Genomic DNA, 17,699 nt, shown 5'->3' with positions numbered 1-17,699 from the left:
AGCTTTTCTGCCGTGAGACCAGTACGAAAATTCGTTTATCTGAATCGTGCCATCGAGGAGAAACTTGTAGTACGGATGATAAGGATGCAACATGTACAGTTTGTTACCTTCGACGAACGTGGAGATTCTTTGTTGATTGGGTACGCTGTTGATTTCGATGGCTTGCAGAGAATGCAGTTTAGCGAATTTAGTGTCGACGCTAACGAGGTTACTGTGAACTTGTCCGAGTTTATTTTCGATGGGCAGCAAATGCTCGACTATGGTATCCGTTACGGCAGAAAACGACGGTTTGATTTTCACTTCCACGTTCAACTGCTTGTAGTTTTCGTTGAGTTCTTGCAACTTGGCACCGAAAGAGGCCTGCGTCGATTCCTGCGTGGATTCCAGCACTCCAACTTGATCTCTGATGTTGACGACGATGCTCTGAAGGTTCTCGACTTGATTCAATTTCGAGCTCTTCTCGGTAAGATCGTTCACGATGCTTCGCATCTCTGTAAGCTGCGTGTGAAGGTCGGCTACGCTCTGCGAAGTGGGCAGCGTCGACACCAGCGAACTAATTTCGTCTCGAATCTGTTCCACGTTCGCCGTTTCCGTTTCCAGTCGTTTCAGCATTCGAGATATGTTTCTTTTCAAAACGTGCAATTCTTTGGAGGTGGGGAGATTGGCCACTTTACTCTCGAGATCGCTCAATGAACTTTTGATGTCGCCCGAATCGGATAGTGCCGTCACCGCCGTTTTCAATTTTTCCAAATCTTCGCTCGAAGGCACGCTCGTCCGTAACGATTCCAAGTCACCCTGTATGTTGTCGAGTACGTGATGAAAATGAGCGAGATTCGTTTCGACGTTCAAATTTTCTAAATATTCGATCTTCTGCTGAACCGTGCTCAACGTGTCTTGAATGCTCGTCAACGCTCTCGCTTCAGCGTGAATATTTTTAATTTCTTCGTTGATCAATTCCAAGGACGCCTGAAGCGTAGCGATGGTGGTTTGAATGTGTTCGAAATCTCGATAGGCCTCCAATTGAATTTTTATGTTCGCGACGCTTTTACCGATGACCTGCAGTTCGTCCGACGATGGTAGGTTCGTCATGGTATCTTCCAAAGTCTGCAACTTGGATTTAATTTCTTCCAACGTGCTGGTGAATTCTTCTTGTAATTTGGAAACAACGACATGCAAGCGTTCTACATCAATATCGTTCACGACGGTTTGAAGTTCAGAGAAATTTTTTTCTATTGCGGAAGTTCGTTCTTCGATTTCGAGTTTCAATTTTTCCAAATCTTCATTTTTCGATTGAAATTGCTGTAATTTGGCCAAATCATTTTGAAGCGAATCCACGCTCAACTGTATATTTTGAACGTTGTCGTAAGAAGGTACGTCGACATAATTTTTTATGAGCGTTTTCAGTTCGGAATCGATTTTCAGAATGGGGTCGAGACATTGCGTTTGGAGCGTAGCGATTTCCGACTCTAAACTTTTGTTTAAGGTCTCCTGCAAAGCGATCAAATCGGCCCTTAACTTCTTAACTCGAATGTCCAACATGAGAATCTCTTCTGCGTGGTCTACACGCTTGGTGTTGCCGAAAATGTCGTTAGGCATTTTTGGTTAACGGTTATTTATAATAGGATAGACGATTCGTAATTCTACAAAAAGAGGAATAAGTTTGTCGTAATCTCCGAGGAGTTCTATGTAAAAATAATCTCCTGCAGACACATCGTACGTAATGTTAGAAAGCATCTTGTCGTGCTTGATTCGAAAAATGTTCTTGCCGGTAGAAATTTTGATTTCGCCTGCGTTTTCCGGATTCACGGTGATTTGAAGTTTCCCGTCGATCGGAATTTCGTAGAAATGTAAATTGTTATTAAAAACGTAAAACATCTTGCCCACATCGTCATTCAGTTTCGTCCAAATGCTGTTGAGGTGAATGATCAACAGACCGTTGAGTTTAGGTAACACGGAAGGTAAGACTTCATGATCTGGTATGGTTTCCATGATGATCTGTTTTTTGAAACCGAACAAGTTCATAGGCATGCTGGTTATTTAAGGATACGGTCAAAGTTTTATTTTGTAATGACAGTCAAAGTGTTTTTTTTACTCAGTAACAAAATGTTTTTTTTTCTTGAGTTAGTGAAAATTGTTGTGTGTGGTGGTGAGTGTTAATTATTTGCACTGTGCGCAATTCTTATTTATTTCTAAACGACGATGTCCCCACGGCAATGTGTGAATACCACACTCGAGAACGCACCTCTTGTCGTCATCGGGATCCAGCGCAATTTTTCTAATTTTGTTTGTTGTGATGATATGGTTGACGCTCTGGATTCTTTGTTCTTCTCTTAGAACCGACGACCTGGTCTTGAGGCAATCGATGTAATCGTGGAAGGTGAGTTTGTTCTCCACCGTATTTTTGCCCACACCTTTTGCTTTCTTCGTGACACTACTCTCTGTTCTCATGGCATACATCTTCGAACGCAAACCCGCGAACTCGACAATAATATCACCGTTACATTCATCTTTCAGTTTACCTAGGACTTTTTTGTTGAGGGATGGAATTCCAAATCTGTTGGGTTGAGGGTACGCAGAAGTATCGAAATACTCAAGCATGGAAGGATTTTTTATGTCTTCGTATAGGTTAGGTGTTTGTATGCTGTAAATGAAGCTGTCGGTGTCCGTGTACAAAAGTGATATTTTATCATTGTAGAAGGGTTTCATCACGTCATAATGAAATTCGAACATGTAAAGTTTCGACAAGTCGAGAACCGTTGCGCCAACGTAAATTGGTTTTCTGAATTTCATCAATTTTATATGTAGATTGAAAAGTGCCAAATTCTCGTTGTAAATTTTTCTCGACTTGAATCTAGGATCGGCTATCCACTTCCGACATTTATTCTTATCGGAAATTAATTTCACGTCTACGTGCTTTCTAACATTCTCCATGGTCTTTCCGTACACCGCATTGTTCATTAATTTAAAGAAGTCCTTGTCTAAATCGGAAGTGGCAGCTGTTCTATGTTGTGTGTTAATTTCTATGTAAGGTCTTAACCACGTGGAATGTTTAAACTTTAGTATTCGTCTAACATTCACTATCTGAACACCCTTCGCAATCAAAAACCGGAGATTCTTGTAGTGGACAACGTATCTCTGTTTAGGGTCCAATGTTAACAAAAGCTTGTCTTGAACCGAGTCGGGTGGACATTTGATTTCGGGGGTCGGAGGCAAATCCGAAAACGTGTCGTGCAGGTGGTCGGAGAATTGGAGATCTACCTCTGCGAAGAAACCACACTCGCTATCGTCGAAATGAATAATATCTATCGAAGTGGGATCTAACCATTCGAATCCCCCGTAAGGAAGTTTCTGAACCATGGCATGTCCGTAGAGATTATTAACGTCGGCGTAGAAGATGTAATTCGATGCTCGATTTGAATCGTAATCTTCTTTCATGTGTACGTTATTAGCTTTTGCATGTCTCTGTACGCATTGCACCATTCCACCTCGTATCCCTCTTTCGATGAATAGCAACATGTCAACGTCCGATATCAGTTCCAGCTTGACCTTTGTCTGGAATAACATTGCCGACCACGCTAATCCCGGTAGACTGTAGAAATACGCTGGATCTAATTTGTAAATATTCGTTGCCGTTTTCCTGAACGCTTGAAAAACATCCGCGAGTATCGTCACGTCTAATTTTAAGTATGCGTCGTGGTAGTCTCCGAGTGTCCTACATTCTAATTTCTCCCACATGAGTTGCGCGTGTTGGTATTCTTCGTCCGTGATTCCTTTCTCTCTGAGTCTGCTGTAAAATTCTCTTGGAAGTGGAAGAGCGTCGTCGTTAAATTTAGAACCATCACTAACATATTCGTAAGGATAAACCCCTTTACGTCTAACGAGTTCTATGTCTACGTTGGGAAAACTAGCTCTAGTTATTTTAAATTGATCGTCGGTGAGTTTGTTCGCTAAAGCATCCAGACTTGCAGAGAGAAATCTATACGAATCCAGGAAGCGCATCTCGATTGTATTTTTCGTTCCCGGAATCGACACTTGCTTGCTGAGACTAATGTAACGTTCTTCATTCTCGGCCAAGACACCTATACGTTTCGGATCGTAGCCAAGATGTCTCACCAGGTGGTGAAAATCATATCCGCTTCCGTTGTGAAAGAATATGGGGATGAATTTAGGTTTCTGGATTTTAAGATTGCACGTGTTGCAAATTCCACCTATGTAGTTTCCGCTGAAATGATCGTGGTGGAATATTTTTTTGTTCTCATCAGTGAAACTTTGATCACATACCGGACACACCTCAGTGGAATTGTAATTTTGAAGTTCATTTTCAGTTAAAGGTGCCATCGGTTTTGATGTAAGCAGTACGCTACCAATTACCTCAACCTCCTCCACCATTTTTTCCAGGAAGTGTTCGATTACATTTGGCCCGCGATATATATATGCTTCATTTATTTTATCACGTCGCACAACAACATAGCCGAAACTATTAGGTTGATGAAGCTGGTACGGCGTTGTGGAGGAAATTTCGGGATCCGGTTCGCAGTAGGAGAGTGGTTTGAGGAACGCCTCGAAATCTGCGACGATGATTGCGGGATGTTCCAACAATGCCTTGTGCATTTTGAATTCTTCGACTTCGTTCGTTTCGGGCATCAACATTCTAGCCGGTCTGTTGTCGCCGCAATAAATTTTATGTTCGGCAAGTTTCTCCAGAGCAATTTGACGTCCGGTGTATTTTCGATAATCGAGTTGTTTTTGATCGTCGAACGTGGTTAGGCATCTCGGACAAACTTCGATGCAATGTTTATGCTTGGTTGATTGACTTCTGACCAAACGTGATAGTGAACGAATTAGCGTGTAGTGATGAACATCCTCGTTTGAAATTAGAAGGAGATTTATTACACAGGCATCGTCATCGTCGATATCGCTTATCCTGACAGGGTGCACGAGATATTTATCTGACGTGAAGGAATACACATTAATAGCGATGCGTTTTCCTGCACGATTTTCGAACTTTGTTATATCCGACAATGTCACCGGGTATTCAATGTCAGACATTACACTTTGAAAGTCGGTCTCGTATTGTTTGTAATGTCCAACCCACTGTGGATTATTTTTGCAATGAACAGGATGCAGTGCAGCCAACACACACCAGAGAAAACACTTGTTATCGCTGTTCTGTATATTTAACACAGCCCTCTTGTGTTGAATGTTCGGTGGAAGAGGAACGTAGCTGGAAGCTCGAAGAGGCGAGAATCGGTTCACGTAAACAGTTAACGTGTGAGGACTTCCACATAGAGACCATCCCGACCCTTTAGCCTCGAAATCGTCATGTTTCTTAACCAGCTCGTTGGAAACTTTATAATAGAAGTTGTCCAAATTTTCGACGTCCGCCAAATAAAGAGTCTGGTTTTTTGTACGATGATAAAAAATACTTGTTGTGCCATCAACTTTCTTGTATTCAGAAAACAGAACAACGTATACTTTTATAGAGTTGTTTTCAAGTTTATCTTTTAAAATATTTAGTACAGATGTTTTCGTTTCATCCAAGAAACTAAGGATGTCACGACCTGGTTCTGACTTAATTGAAAAATCCTGGAGTTGGTCGTTAAATGCAGATTTAATTGGTTTGCGTTCATTAGATAATTTAATTTGCTTGGAAGTGGAAGCTTCCGTTTCTGAATTATCGATTTTCCTTTTCGATGTTCCTTGTTCGGTCGATGGTTTGCAAATTTTGAGATGTTTACTTAAATTTGTAATGCTGATTATTTTTCCGCATCGAGCACATGGCTTAGAAGGTAACGAACGATTAATTCTCGAACCTGTTTCGCTACATCTTGCCCTGTGTACCGATAAATTGTTCCTTGAGATTAGCTTCCCACAAGTAACACATTCAGTTTTATCATTTTTACGATTGAAACTGGTGGTGGATGCCATTGCTTTCTCCAAAATCACAGAAATCAAAAAGTCTAGTATATAGCGACACAATTTTCAGGTATGTTATTTTATATAGAATTTCTTGGAGTGATTACAAAACTCAAAAATTCAATCTACTGTAAATAGAATTTCAGGTATGTTATTTATATAGAATTTCTTGTGTGCGAATACAAAAACTCAAGAATTCAATCTACTGTAAATACAATTTTCAGGTATGTTATTTTATATAGAATTTCTTGGGGTAATTACAAAACTCAAAAAATAAATCTACTGTGAATATAATTTTCAGGTATGTTATTTTATATATAATTTTCACGGGGCGTACAATATTGTCAACGGTATTATATTTGAGCGAGCCGCTTGTCACCTAAACACTACAGCTCACAGGTCGGTAAAATCTGACATGAAAGCAGATAATACGCTTATGCCTTATTTATATATAATTTTCACGGGGCGTTCAATATTGTCAACGGTATTATATTTGAGCGAGCCGCTTGTCGCCTAAACACTACAGCTCACAGGTCGGTAAAATCTGACATGAAAGCAGATAATACGCTTATGCCTTATTTATATATAATTTTCACGGGGCGTTCAATATTGTCAACGGTATTATATTTGAGCGAGCCGCTTGTCGCCTAAACACTACAGCTCACAGGTCGGTAAAATCTAACATGAAAGTAGATAATACGCTTATGCCTTATTTATATATAATTTTCACGGGGCGTTCAATATTGTCAACGGTATTATATTTGAGCGGGCCGCTTGTCGCCTAAACACTACAGCTCACAGGTCGGGAAAATCTGACATGAAAGCAGATAATACGCTTATGCCTTATTTATATATAATTTTCACGGGGCGTACAATATTGTCAACGGTATTATATTTGAGCGAGCCGCTTGTCACCTAAACACTACAGCTCACAAGTCGGGAAAATCTGACATGAAAGCAGATAATACACTTATGCCTTATTTATATGTAATTTTCACGGGGCGTTCAATATTGTTAAGAGCGTTAGTTTTTGTAGAGCTCTCTTTTTTCCATCTTTCCTCTATAGAGTGAAGCTGTAGAAGACACAATTAGCTAACCTAGCATACAACATACCTTCCTAATTAATATGGATATTGTCGCATATTCCTCTTATTTTATACTGTTGTAAATAGAAAAAATTATGTACGGTAAATGTTTTGTATATTATAGGAAAAAACTGCAAAATATCCTCCAATTTTAATTCGAATTTTATCGAATTTTTACATATTTCCACGCCGCCACATGTTGCCCTATTTGCTTCTTTTACTTGCCTGGCTTAATTAACTCTCGCTAATTAGCATTTTTTTGGAAGAAGTCAACTAGAACAACATATGGCGGTATGAGAAATATGCAAATCAAAGAACATTTTAGCAATATATGGGCCCTAGCAATTAGCTTTCTCGACTAAGAGTACTCTTTCAAACGTCTTCTGCTGATCGTATTACTAAACGAGGACGTTTAAAATTTTTGGGTGTTGAAAAAGTTTGACCCTACTTTTTTATTTCTATTGTTTGCTAATAGATGGCGCTAATAGTACCCCCTCCCCTCCCCTCTCCCCTCTTCTCCTCTGCTGTATGACAAATAGCACAAACATAAAAATCAAGATTTTGGAGAGCAAAACATAAAATTTGCATGCATCTGATGTCGAACCAAGAACTTTTATCTTTCGGGGAGTCAACATTATTTTTTACTCAGTCGTCATATAACATGAACACACGCAAAGATTCACATGTGCTTTTTATTATTTTGTGTTCGTTAAGTACAAGTATATTCTTACATAAATTATTGTTTAATTTAATAAATTGTAAACTCGGAGCCTGCTATACTAACACTCCTTCTGTATTTCATTAAACTATTGAAAGCGAATGTTGCGTGCATGCGGAAATAACACAGAAAAAAATTGCGGATGGAAGCAATTTAAAATCACTGGGGCAAGGTCAGTATTACGAGAGCGTAAAAAAACACGTGCTTTCATTCAACTTCGAAAAATAAGAATGAATGTGTGCATACAGAACACATATGCTTTCTTTTCACAGTTGTAAAATCATATAAATTGTGCATGAAGTAAGTTGCGGGAAGGCTCTCTCAATTAGGTACAAGTATTGTACAATTAGGTACAAATTGTTGTACAATTATTTTCCCCAGTTGCCCAGTTGGAGTTGGGGGGCATAACACTGGTACTATTTGTAATCACAGTGCTTACTCATGTATTTTGTTTAATATTTTATTTCAAATTCACTGTCAGAAACTAGTGTTGCCAGTTCCTGGATGTAGGTTTACCTACTCTGTTGGTTGTCACTGTCAAGTTTTTAGTATTCGTACAGCATAAAAAGCTATAACCCCTCCCCCTCAAAAATATATACATTGTATACGCCAAGATGCCCAATAGCCTGGCAACACATCATGAAAAAACATGCCAAGAAGACCCAGTGGGTTTATAAGTCAGTGCTGCCAATTCCTATTTGTAGGTTAGCTTAGCCAGTGAAAGATCATATAGTAGAATTTTTGTAGAGTGGGTGTTTGCGAGTTCCACGATAGGTTAAGTTATATCACTTAGGATCGTAAAAAAAATTAAAAATTCGTAAAAAAAAAGATAGGTTAAGTTGTATCACGTAAGATCGTGATATACCTACCAAGTATCAATGGAAAAAATGAGTGCGGTGAAAATTTGTACTAAAACATCGCTAAACGCTATAACATCGACAAAAAATTGTCAAAATATCTCAAAAACTTATATTCGATTGATAAAAAAAAATACCTACAAAATATGATCCTCAAATAATGACGTTCAAACAGTGCATAAATAAAAAAAATGATAGGTTAAGTTATATCACTTAGGATCATAAAAAAATTAAATAATCGTAAAAAAAGGATAGGTTAAGTTGTATCACGTAACATCATGATATACCTACCAAGTACGAGTGGGGAAAAAATGAGTATGGTGAAAATTTGTACTAAAACATCGCTAAACGCTAAAACATCGACAAAAAATTGTCAAAGTATGTCAAAAAGTGATATTCGATTGATAAAAAAAGAGGATACCTACTAAGTACTATTTTGAAGCGCCTAATATACACTACTCAGTAGCACACATCACGTCCTTTGGTGCAACACTGTCAACAGCTAATGTTACTTTCCTCGTCCTAATAAATTTACTTCCAACCAGTGACGGCGCCAGGGAAATGTGACTGGGGGGGGGCGGAAGGCTGGCAACAAAATATTGTAAGGGGGCAGCCACATTAAAACGCCCGAAAACACTACACACATATATAATAATACTTATAATTATAATTATTATTATTATTATTATATTCATGTATGGTGTTTTGTGTTTGTCTTTTATTTAGAGTGGACGTTTACTGCCTAAATTTACTTCTTGATTACGAGTTTATCTGCACATGATTCGTTTTAATAAAGAAATTAATTCTTTTTTATTGATAAGTTGCGTTGTCTCTAGTGGCCTATTTCAGTATTGGAAGAAATTCATAATTTTATAATTCATCGTCTTTCTTGAAATGAAACTACTGATATAAATATTTTAGTCATAAGATAATAATATAAATGACGAAAAAATGCTTCGAAGAATTTAATTTTCTTGCAAAATAAACGTGACGTTGGAAGGAATGAATCTTCTTAAGTATTAGAAACAATGTGAGGCACTTCTCCTGTAGGAGAATTCTGCTCTATGTGCTTTGGAGAACACATTGCCCACCTTTGGTACGTCCAGGACTTGACATTTCTTCTCAATGGCAAGAACAGCCAAATGAGGCAGTTTGCATCCAGCATCCTGTTTCGAGCAAACCTTTTCAAAGATTTTAAGGACAACCATCTTCGTAATGCTGAAGAGTTTTGGGCAAAATTTGTGTTTCACCTTTCAGGGAAATATTATCACAGGATAAAAAAATCAGACAAAGGTTACAGTTATCTCATAATTCAAGAAATATTCTGACCCTGGCATTACTTACTCTTACTCTACCACTCCAACGTATGTCTGTGCTACACAATTACAGGCACCTATGGGGTTCATGGGAAGAAGTTCTTCGATTTTATATACGAGAAAGAGCGAACCTGCATCCAATGATTGAAGAGTGGCAAATCCTAATAAGCGTTGTTTTACCTGCCCGCGATATGTTTTGAATCGAATTTTAAGTGTAATTTGCATTTTAAGGTTCACGTTCAATACATTTCCAAATAATATCCCCTCATTAACGTCAAGAGTATCGAAGAAATTCCCTTTGTTATGGTTTCCTCAGACTCATCACCTCGAAATTCAAGTCCCTGAATAGTAAGAAACCGCGATGAACTGACATGTAGTGTTGGTTTTTTTTCGATCACCTTTGGTCCTGGGTTCGATACACAGTGGAGGCACTTTAAACTATAAGTCCAATCCCGATTGGCTTTTCTGTGCATCAAGTGGACTTCAAACATCAAATCAACCAACCAACCAAATCTTGAATCAACTTTGAATGTCTTTTAATAATTAGCGTTGTCACTAACGACCACGATTAGAATAATTTGCCCGTACTACAGATGATGTCTTGTGGTCCTGAAAATATTCGTGATGTTTTAAAATCATTCACATTCAACACTTTTTCCCAGTTCTTAAGACTGGTTAAAACTTAGTTTAATCTCGGCTATTACAGGACATAAATGAATGAGAAATCACCTATGCCCAGGTCGGCGCTCGAATCTTGAACGAAAGTCACATACACATAGCTATATATATACTAAACAAATTAATATTTGTTAATCAAGTTGGTATTATAAGCAGGAAAGTGATATCATGCAGAATACACCACTTGGAAAAGGTGAAAATCGTCATACTCTTATAAATGAACTCTCTTATTATTCGATATTTAATTAACTTCAGTTGGAGGGCCCGGGGGGGGGGCGAAGTGTCTGACATGGGGCGTCCCCCTGCCTCCTCTGGCGTCGTCACAATGATATTCTAAAAATTACGCAACACGTGCAAATAATCACGTGGTAAAATCTTGTCATGGTTCCCTGTAAACACTAAAATCACCAAATTACTTCTTTCCATAATACCCGTATTTTCTCCTCCTCTTTAGCTCCCAGCTGTTCGGAGTGGGATAATGCAAGATTATTTGTCCCTAATTATCTCTTTCTCTTAGTCTTCCTAATATCTTGGACTCCTTAATAACTTTCCCAACAACTCCTTATCAATTTGTACTGCCATGTTTCCCACAATGTTTTTCCTACTTCCTAATAACATTCACTTCTGTACACCCTTTGATGTAAAAATTAAATAATAATAATAAACCCTATCCGTCGGTCCGTTTATCTTTCCAACCTATAGAGCTGAGACTATGTTTACAAGATAAATCTCGGACTCAGATACTCCACGATGTTCTGGCCCCTCCTTCCACCTTCTCTACCTGCCCTTTTACTTGATGTTATTCAGAATTGCTTTAGTATCTGGAGTGCCATCGTAACATAAAATTATTAACCTAGAATGAATTGAAAAATAAAAATGGGGAGTAACCCTGTGTTTCAAAAGAGTATTGAAAATAAGTTTAGGTATTCAATTCATTCATTCCTCTCTCTAAAATAGCCTTCTTTTGACTTCATACACGCTTATCAACGTTTCTAATTGAAATACGTTTTTCCAAGCAAACAAGTATTTGCAACTGATTAAATATTTTGCTTTTATTTTTTCGGGACATTCGAGACGAGACGAGACTTTTCAAAAGCCGTCCCGTCCCGTCTCGTGTCTCGTCTCGAAAACGAGACGAGAAAGGAATTCCGTCTCGTCCCGTCTCGAATTTCAAAAGGCTTGTCCCGTCTCGTGTCTCGTCTCGTTTTCGAGACGAGACACGAGACGAGACGGGACATGTCCCGTCCCGTGAGCAACACTACAGCTAAAAGTGTTTAGTGATCGACATACTATCTCGCAACAGAAACTTCGATTTCTTACCTAGGCATGCGGGTTGCTTTTCCTTCAACAATTTCATCGAATCATCATTCACCTTCGTCTTTGCGATTGGCCTAGAGAAGCAGAAAATTACAAATACATGTTTCCATTTCTGGCTAAAAATAAATAACTATACAAAAGGAATAGTGATGATATGTGATGAAACTGATGAAGAAATATTCACAAAGAACACCCATGACCAGGCCGGTATTCGAATCCGGTACCCCTGGCGTCGTAGCGTGGCGATAATCACTCCTTCATGGAGATCGGCTATCAAGTATATTATTTAATTCTTATGCTGTGGATTATCATGAAAATTTATCTTTCCCCGAAAGGTCACTCAAAAATTATATAGTCTCATATCCTTGCCCTAATGGCGAAGAGTCTTAAAGAACTTCACTTATTTGTACTTTCGCAGAATCAGTGAAGCTAAAAAATTCAGGAAATTATATCCATTAAAAGTGTTCATAATCCTGTAAACCTAATCTACCTGGTGATATCTATGGACATTACTCCAGTTCATTATTTTTTAAGGATTAGTGTTCACTGTGGCTTTAACCAAAGTTACGAAGAACAAGCTCTATTGTTGCTATTCTCCTGTTTCTCGTAGATGAGCTGGAGAGATTCAACATGCTGTATCTCACGAAGCTTGAGCATCGGATGATTTCCATGGCGACCACCCTGGGGAACTTGGACAGCAACATCAAAAACCTTCAGGAGAGAGCTCACGTGTGGGACACGTTTCAGTTGCACGTGTCCGCATGGAACGACCAGATAAAAACGCTGGACAAGAAAGTGGATATCTTAAACAGGTAATCCCATGTCTTTTGCGTCTTGTATTTCTAAGTTGTCTATGAAACTTCTGGAGTTAAAGATTGTTTTTTCGTTCATATTTACACATTTTGTTCAAAATCTTTTTGGACTATATTTAAAACTCAGAGTAACATGAACCGAATCATGTTAACGTATTATTATGTTCACTAATCTATGTAATGAGGATGCGCCAAGTGCAACTCATACCTACTAATTTCATTTCTGTTTAGAAGTTCAACATTCTTCTAACCACCGTGTGAAATAGATAATAACCGTCGAGTGACTGTTAATTGAACGTCTATACTTTCCAAGGACAAATGTGTAAAGATAGCTAAGCTGAATTCTTGTTATCGTTGCTATAAAACAATATCGTTCCTAGAATTCAGGACGCAAAATAAAGACATATAAAGACATGCATACTTACTATAAGTTGATTATAATATCTAAAATATTCTGTAAAACCGCTCGATGGATTTGAACAAAAATTCTTGCGAGGACGTGCAAGAAATGCCATGGTTTGTTTTGATTTCATTTTAACTTCAAATTGGCATACTTAATGTGTCTCCAAAGGCAGTCGAACTCAATGCCTCTTGATAGCAAGTCACTATGTTGTTTCTGAATCATATAAAATGTGTAGTGACTTAAATTAATAAATAAGAAATATCTGATTGATTTATTTGACAATGTAATAGAAATAAAATAATGAAAAAGCTCTGTCGTTTTATAAACAGAGCGTCCAAAATCTTAGAGATTTTCTTTCTCTCTCTTATTGAAGGAAAAAAATCCTAAATGTTGTTAAGCACAGAGACCGGAAATAGGTATTCTAATCTTTAGGCGACGAGACAAGAATAAAACTGATATGATCACCTTTCTGAGCCACATTCATGCAAAGCCTCGCGGTTGAAATTTGCGGTGTTCAGGTTTCAAATAGAACCTGCTCTTGGATTTTATGAAAATGACGCTACACGCCTCCCCGATGGCGTAGTGGCAACGTCACCGCGTTGTAGGCAAGGGATTCCGGGTTTGAGGAACATAGTAGTTGGGGGGGGGGCACTTTAAACTGTAGGTCGAGACCCAATTAGCCTATCTGTGCATGAAGAGGACTTCAAACTAAAGAATGACGCTACAGTATCTCTGCAAAGAAACTTATGAAAACAAGTTATACAATAATTGAAACTTGCTTATCAGAAGGTGCTGCCTTGCGAAAAAACAGTACCCATCCCACTCTCTATCACGTAAATACGTTATCAGAGAAGCACTCCTCCACGGTATTTTTTGTTAGTCAGTTTGATATAGTGACAACAACAATATTGATGCAAAGTTTATCGAAAGAGCAATCTGGTATATTCACACTTTCTCATATGTTCGCATATATTTACCTATATTTCTTTCATGAGCTGGAACAATTATTAGTTTTTATTCTCACCTGTAAAAAGCGGTGTCGGTACGGCTTACAGTTTCGTACCGCCAAAAAGGGGAAAACACTAATCAATATAATTTTATAGCTCTTAATCAAAGTACTAAAATATCCTTATATCATGACCAATAGTACTGCAGTTGTGAACATGCAGCTAGTTGTAAGCCAAGCCTTTATTTATTTTCTTTATAAGAATCATCAACTTTTACACTTCAACACCACATTGTCTTCTCTCGGTTCTGGAAAGAGTTTCCACATAATGAGCGTTTAGTGCTATTTGTAGCAGGTAAAACATTGTCCTCGGTGTTATGCAAGATATTTATGCATAGGAGAAAAAAGGAGAATCTATGTATGTTAACATTTTGGATCACACAGTACACACACACACACACACACACACACACACACACACACACACAAACACACACACACACACATCGAGAAGTGGCATGTACCCGATTGCTCGTATTGGGAAACATGGAGAGCAGACATTTCTCGCGAACAGTGAGCAATGACAGTGGCAAGAATTCTATTGGTTTGGAGTGCTCAGTACCAGCAACTTGGGGCACGCGAATTTATGAATTCATCATTTCCAGTCTAGTACTAGATGTCTGTGGTCCTGAGCTTGATTGAAAATTCTTTCCGTAAATCCACTGTTTAAAATGTCTGATGATTTCTTCTTCACTTTTTCCAGAGGTCAAGAAAAAGTGATGAACTTGGAAGGTAAAGTCAACAACTTGCTGGGACTAGAGTTTAAATTGGAAAGGATGGCTGAAAAGCTAGATGAGGCGGACAGCAAGATAACAGCCCTGAGCAAGACGATGGAAGAGCAGAAAGATAGTCCACTGTTCCACGAATTCGCCACCAGAGGCGCCCTGGCAACCCTAAAAGTTATAGAGAGAAAAGTGGATAGGATTGGAGTCATGTCTTCACGGAATGGGAACGGAAACACTCACCTGAGGAACGGGAATGTGCCATCCGGGACTAGGAACGGGAACAAGCCTAACGGCGGTGCAAAGACTCAGAAGAACGAGAGTGTGCAAGTGGACAATGACGCATCAAGAGGTAAATTGGTAATCCGGTGCAACACACCGCCAGTCATTGAAAAAGTGTTGAACGACATGTCGTCAAAAGTGGAGGAGATCCTGGATAAGGTATCTAAGAACGAACTTGCAGTGAACTACACGTTAGGATTGAGGGATAATCTTCTGCAACCTGAGAATGCAGAGGAGGGTCCTCAGTCGTTGGTGTCGGAAGGAGGGCCTTCAGAACTGAAGGAGCCTGCCGACCAGTTGTTCACGAAGTTGTGGAAGCGCTTGATGTCGCCTTACAAGAAGACGACGAGAGCCCTGGAGAGCGTGGAGGAGTTCATACGCACGTTCCAGGACATCAACAACAACTCCGTTGCACTCTGGGAAGATCAGCTGGGGCTGCTCGAGAGCTACCGAGACTACTTCGACGAGATCAGTCAATGTTGTCACTCAACCAACAAGCAATTTACGTCATTCTCAAGCAACGCGGATTTCCTTCTGAAGAAGGTGGAAGGTTTCCTCCTCAACTTCGCCTACCAGGATGAACAAAGGCTGGAGGTGATCAACCAGCTTTTCCAGAAGCAGAACGAGCATTTCACGGACTCGTTTTCAGATCTGGTGAGCCTAGTGAAGAAGAAATTGGTTTGTCGCAACGAGACGACTTCCGTTTCCGTGCCGAGGTCGGGAGGTGAAACGACAACGACCAACATACCGATCGAGAAATTCGACGACGACGCCGGTGACCGAGATTCTGACGTGTCCGGGGACGATGACTGGGAAGTGACCGGGACCCCAGATTACGGGGGAGCGGGACATAGTTGCGAAGGGCTGAAGAAAGACGGCGTGACAGTGTCCAGTGTGTATTCTGTGGGCTTGATAGGCATAGACGAAAGTGAATCTGGATTTGATTACAACATCAGGTACTGTGACATGGAGACGGAGGGAGGAGGTTGGACGGTAAGTTGATAATATAGGGAATAGTCATAGTAAGAATACTTAAATTAAGTAGGAAATTTCCATGTTGAAATTGACTGACAGAAAATTAAGATCCACAAAATTATTGAAGTGTCAAAAAAGAATCATTGTACAGTAGGATACTTGATTTACAAATTAATAATCTATTAGACTCGACATGAGATTGAATAAGTACCTCAAGTAATGTTTCTTATTTTTTATTAAAGGGAAGTACTTTTCTAAAGTATCAAACACTAGTTGTCAAGTAAAAATAATGCAGAATGTACAGAAAGAAGTAGATACCGGGTTGAATAACAGTCATTCAAGTCATATTTTTATGTTAGGTACGAATTTAAACCATAATGAACTTTGAGTTGCTCATAATGTGTATTTTTCAAATGTTGGTCTTTGGTTGGGCATGCAAAGACAAAATCCTTCAATTCTGGAGTAAAACTTCGTGTATTCCTTTATACGTATAATCCGTATGATATATTTACAACATTTCAATTGAAACCTAGATACGTGTATATTTGTTTATTTTGGGGGGAACAATGAGTTTAAATCATCTCCATTGTCTACTCACAGTGACAAGCTGCAATTTCTCAGTGTCGATGGATTCTCAGAGACTGAGTCCTGCTCTAATTAGATACACAAGTATGGCATGTACTTACTTACATAATTTCGATGTTACATTCCTCCACCAGCTAACAATTTTACACTCTTTCTTTCGTTACTAGTCACTGAAAAAAGCTAGCTTGAAATTGACATTAAGGTCCATTTGCAAATCAAATTGACGATGGTATTGTATTTGCACTACTCTTATGGTAATGTCAGAAATTCATAGGGAATCTTTTAGAGTATAGTATTTCAGCAAATGATAGGCGTAATACATATACTGTTGCAAATTTATTGTTCAGCTGTTACACACTCTCGGCTTGTGTTCTTTATTAATTTAATTTTTATTCTTCTATATATTCTAGGTAATCCAGCGACGAGGAGACTTCGGTGAGCCCAGACAGAACTTTTCGCTGGATTGGCTGCAGTATAAACAAGGATTTGGGGACCTCATGAAGGAGTTTTGGTTTGGAAATGACCATATCCACAGGCGAGTTTCAGCATGAATCTTGGTGTTCATATCTGATTTCATTGTAATTCTTATTTCGTTATTCAAGATTCTCCACTAAAAAAATGTTGTGGGAAACACCCTATCCGACTGTTCAATTCGAAACTTTTTCCTCGCACTAATAACATCAGAAGTAATAGGGACGGAGTTTCCATATTCAATATCCGTTGAGGTCCATTTCAGTTGTTCTAATCCAATCTTAAAGTACTGATGGACTCGTATTCTGGAGATCAGAGTTTCAAATCCCGTGGTCGGCAATCTTGACCGAGATTTTCCGTAGCTTTTTCTCAGTCACTCCAGGCAAATGCTAAGATGGTGGCTCTAATGATGGACAGGGAGTGATCCCGGATTTGATTTCTTGTAGTTCATATTGTGATGTTTCCTCCCATTACTTCCCATAGGGGTACATTCTTCATGTATTGTTATTTGTTATCAAAGGGTGCCGGGTTCGATACCCGATGAAGGCACATAGTG

The 17,699-nt window shown here is 38.9% G+C and overlaps 1 protein-coding gene across 1 annotated transcript in view; it reads left to right on the top strand.

The window, feature by feature from the left end:
* LOC146004374 (uncharacterized) overlaps positions 1–17,699 on the top strand; it is a 55,296-nt gene that overhangs the window by 23,212 nt on the left and 14,385 nt on the right. The window contains exons 3-5 of the mRNA XM_083143177.1: positions 12,498–12,699; positions 14,812–16,105; positions 17,083–17,207. Of these exons, the coding sequence (XP_082999303.1) occupies positions 12,498–12,699; positions 14,812–16,105; positions 17,083–17,207 (1,621 nt within the window). The remainder of the gene's footprint in view (positions 1–12,497; positions 12,700–14,811; positions 16,106–17,082; positions 17,208–17,699) is intronic.

Source organism: Lepisma saccharinum, chromosome 1, assembly GCF_977018435.1.
Source record: "Lepisma saccharinum chromosome 1, izLepSacc3.1, whole genome shotgun sequence".
NCBI lineage: Eukaryota > Metazoa > Arthropoda > Insecta > Zygentoma > Lepismatidae > Lepisma > Lepisma saccharinum.
This window is presented reverse-complemented; position numbering and strand designations above follow the sequence as displayed.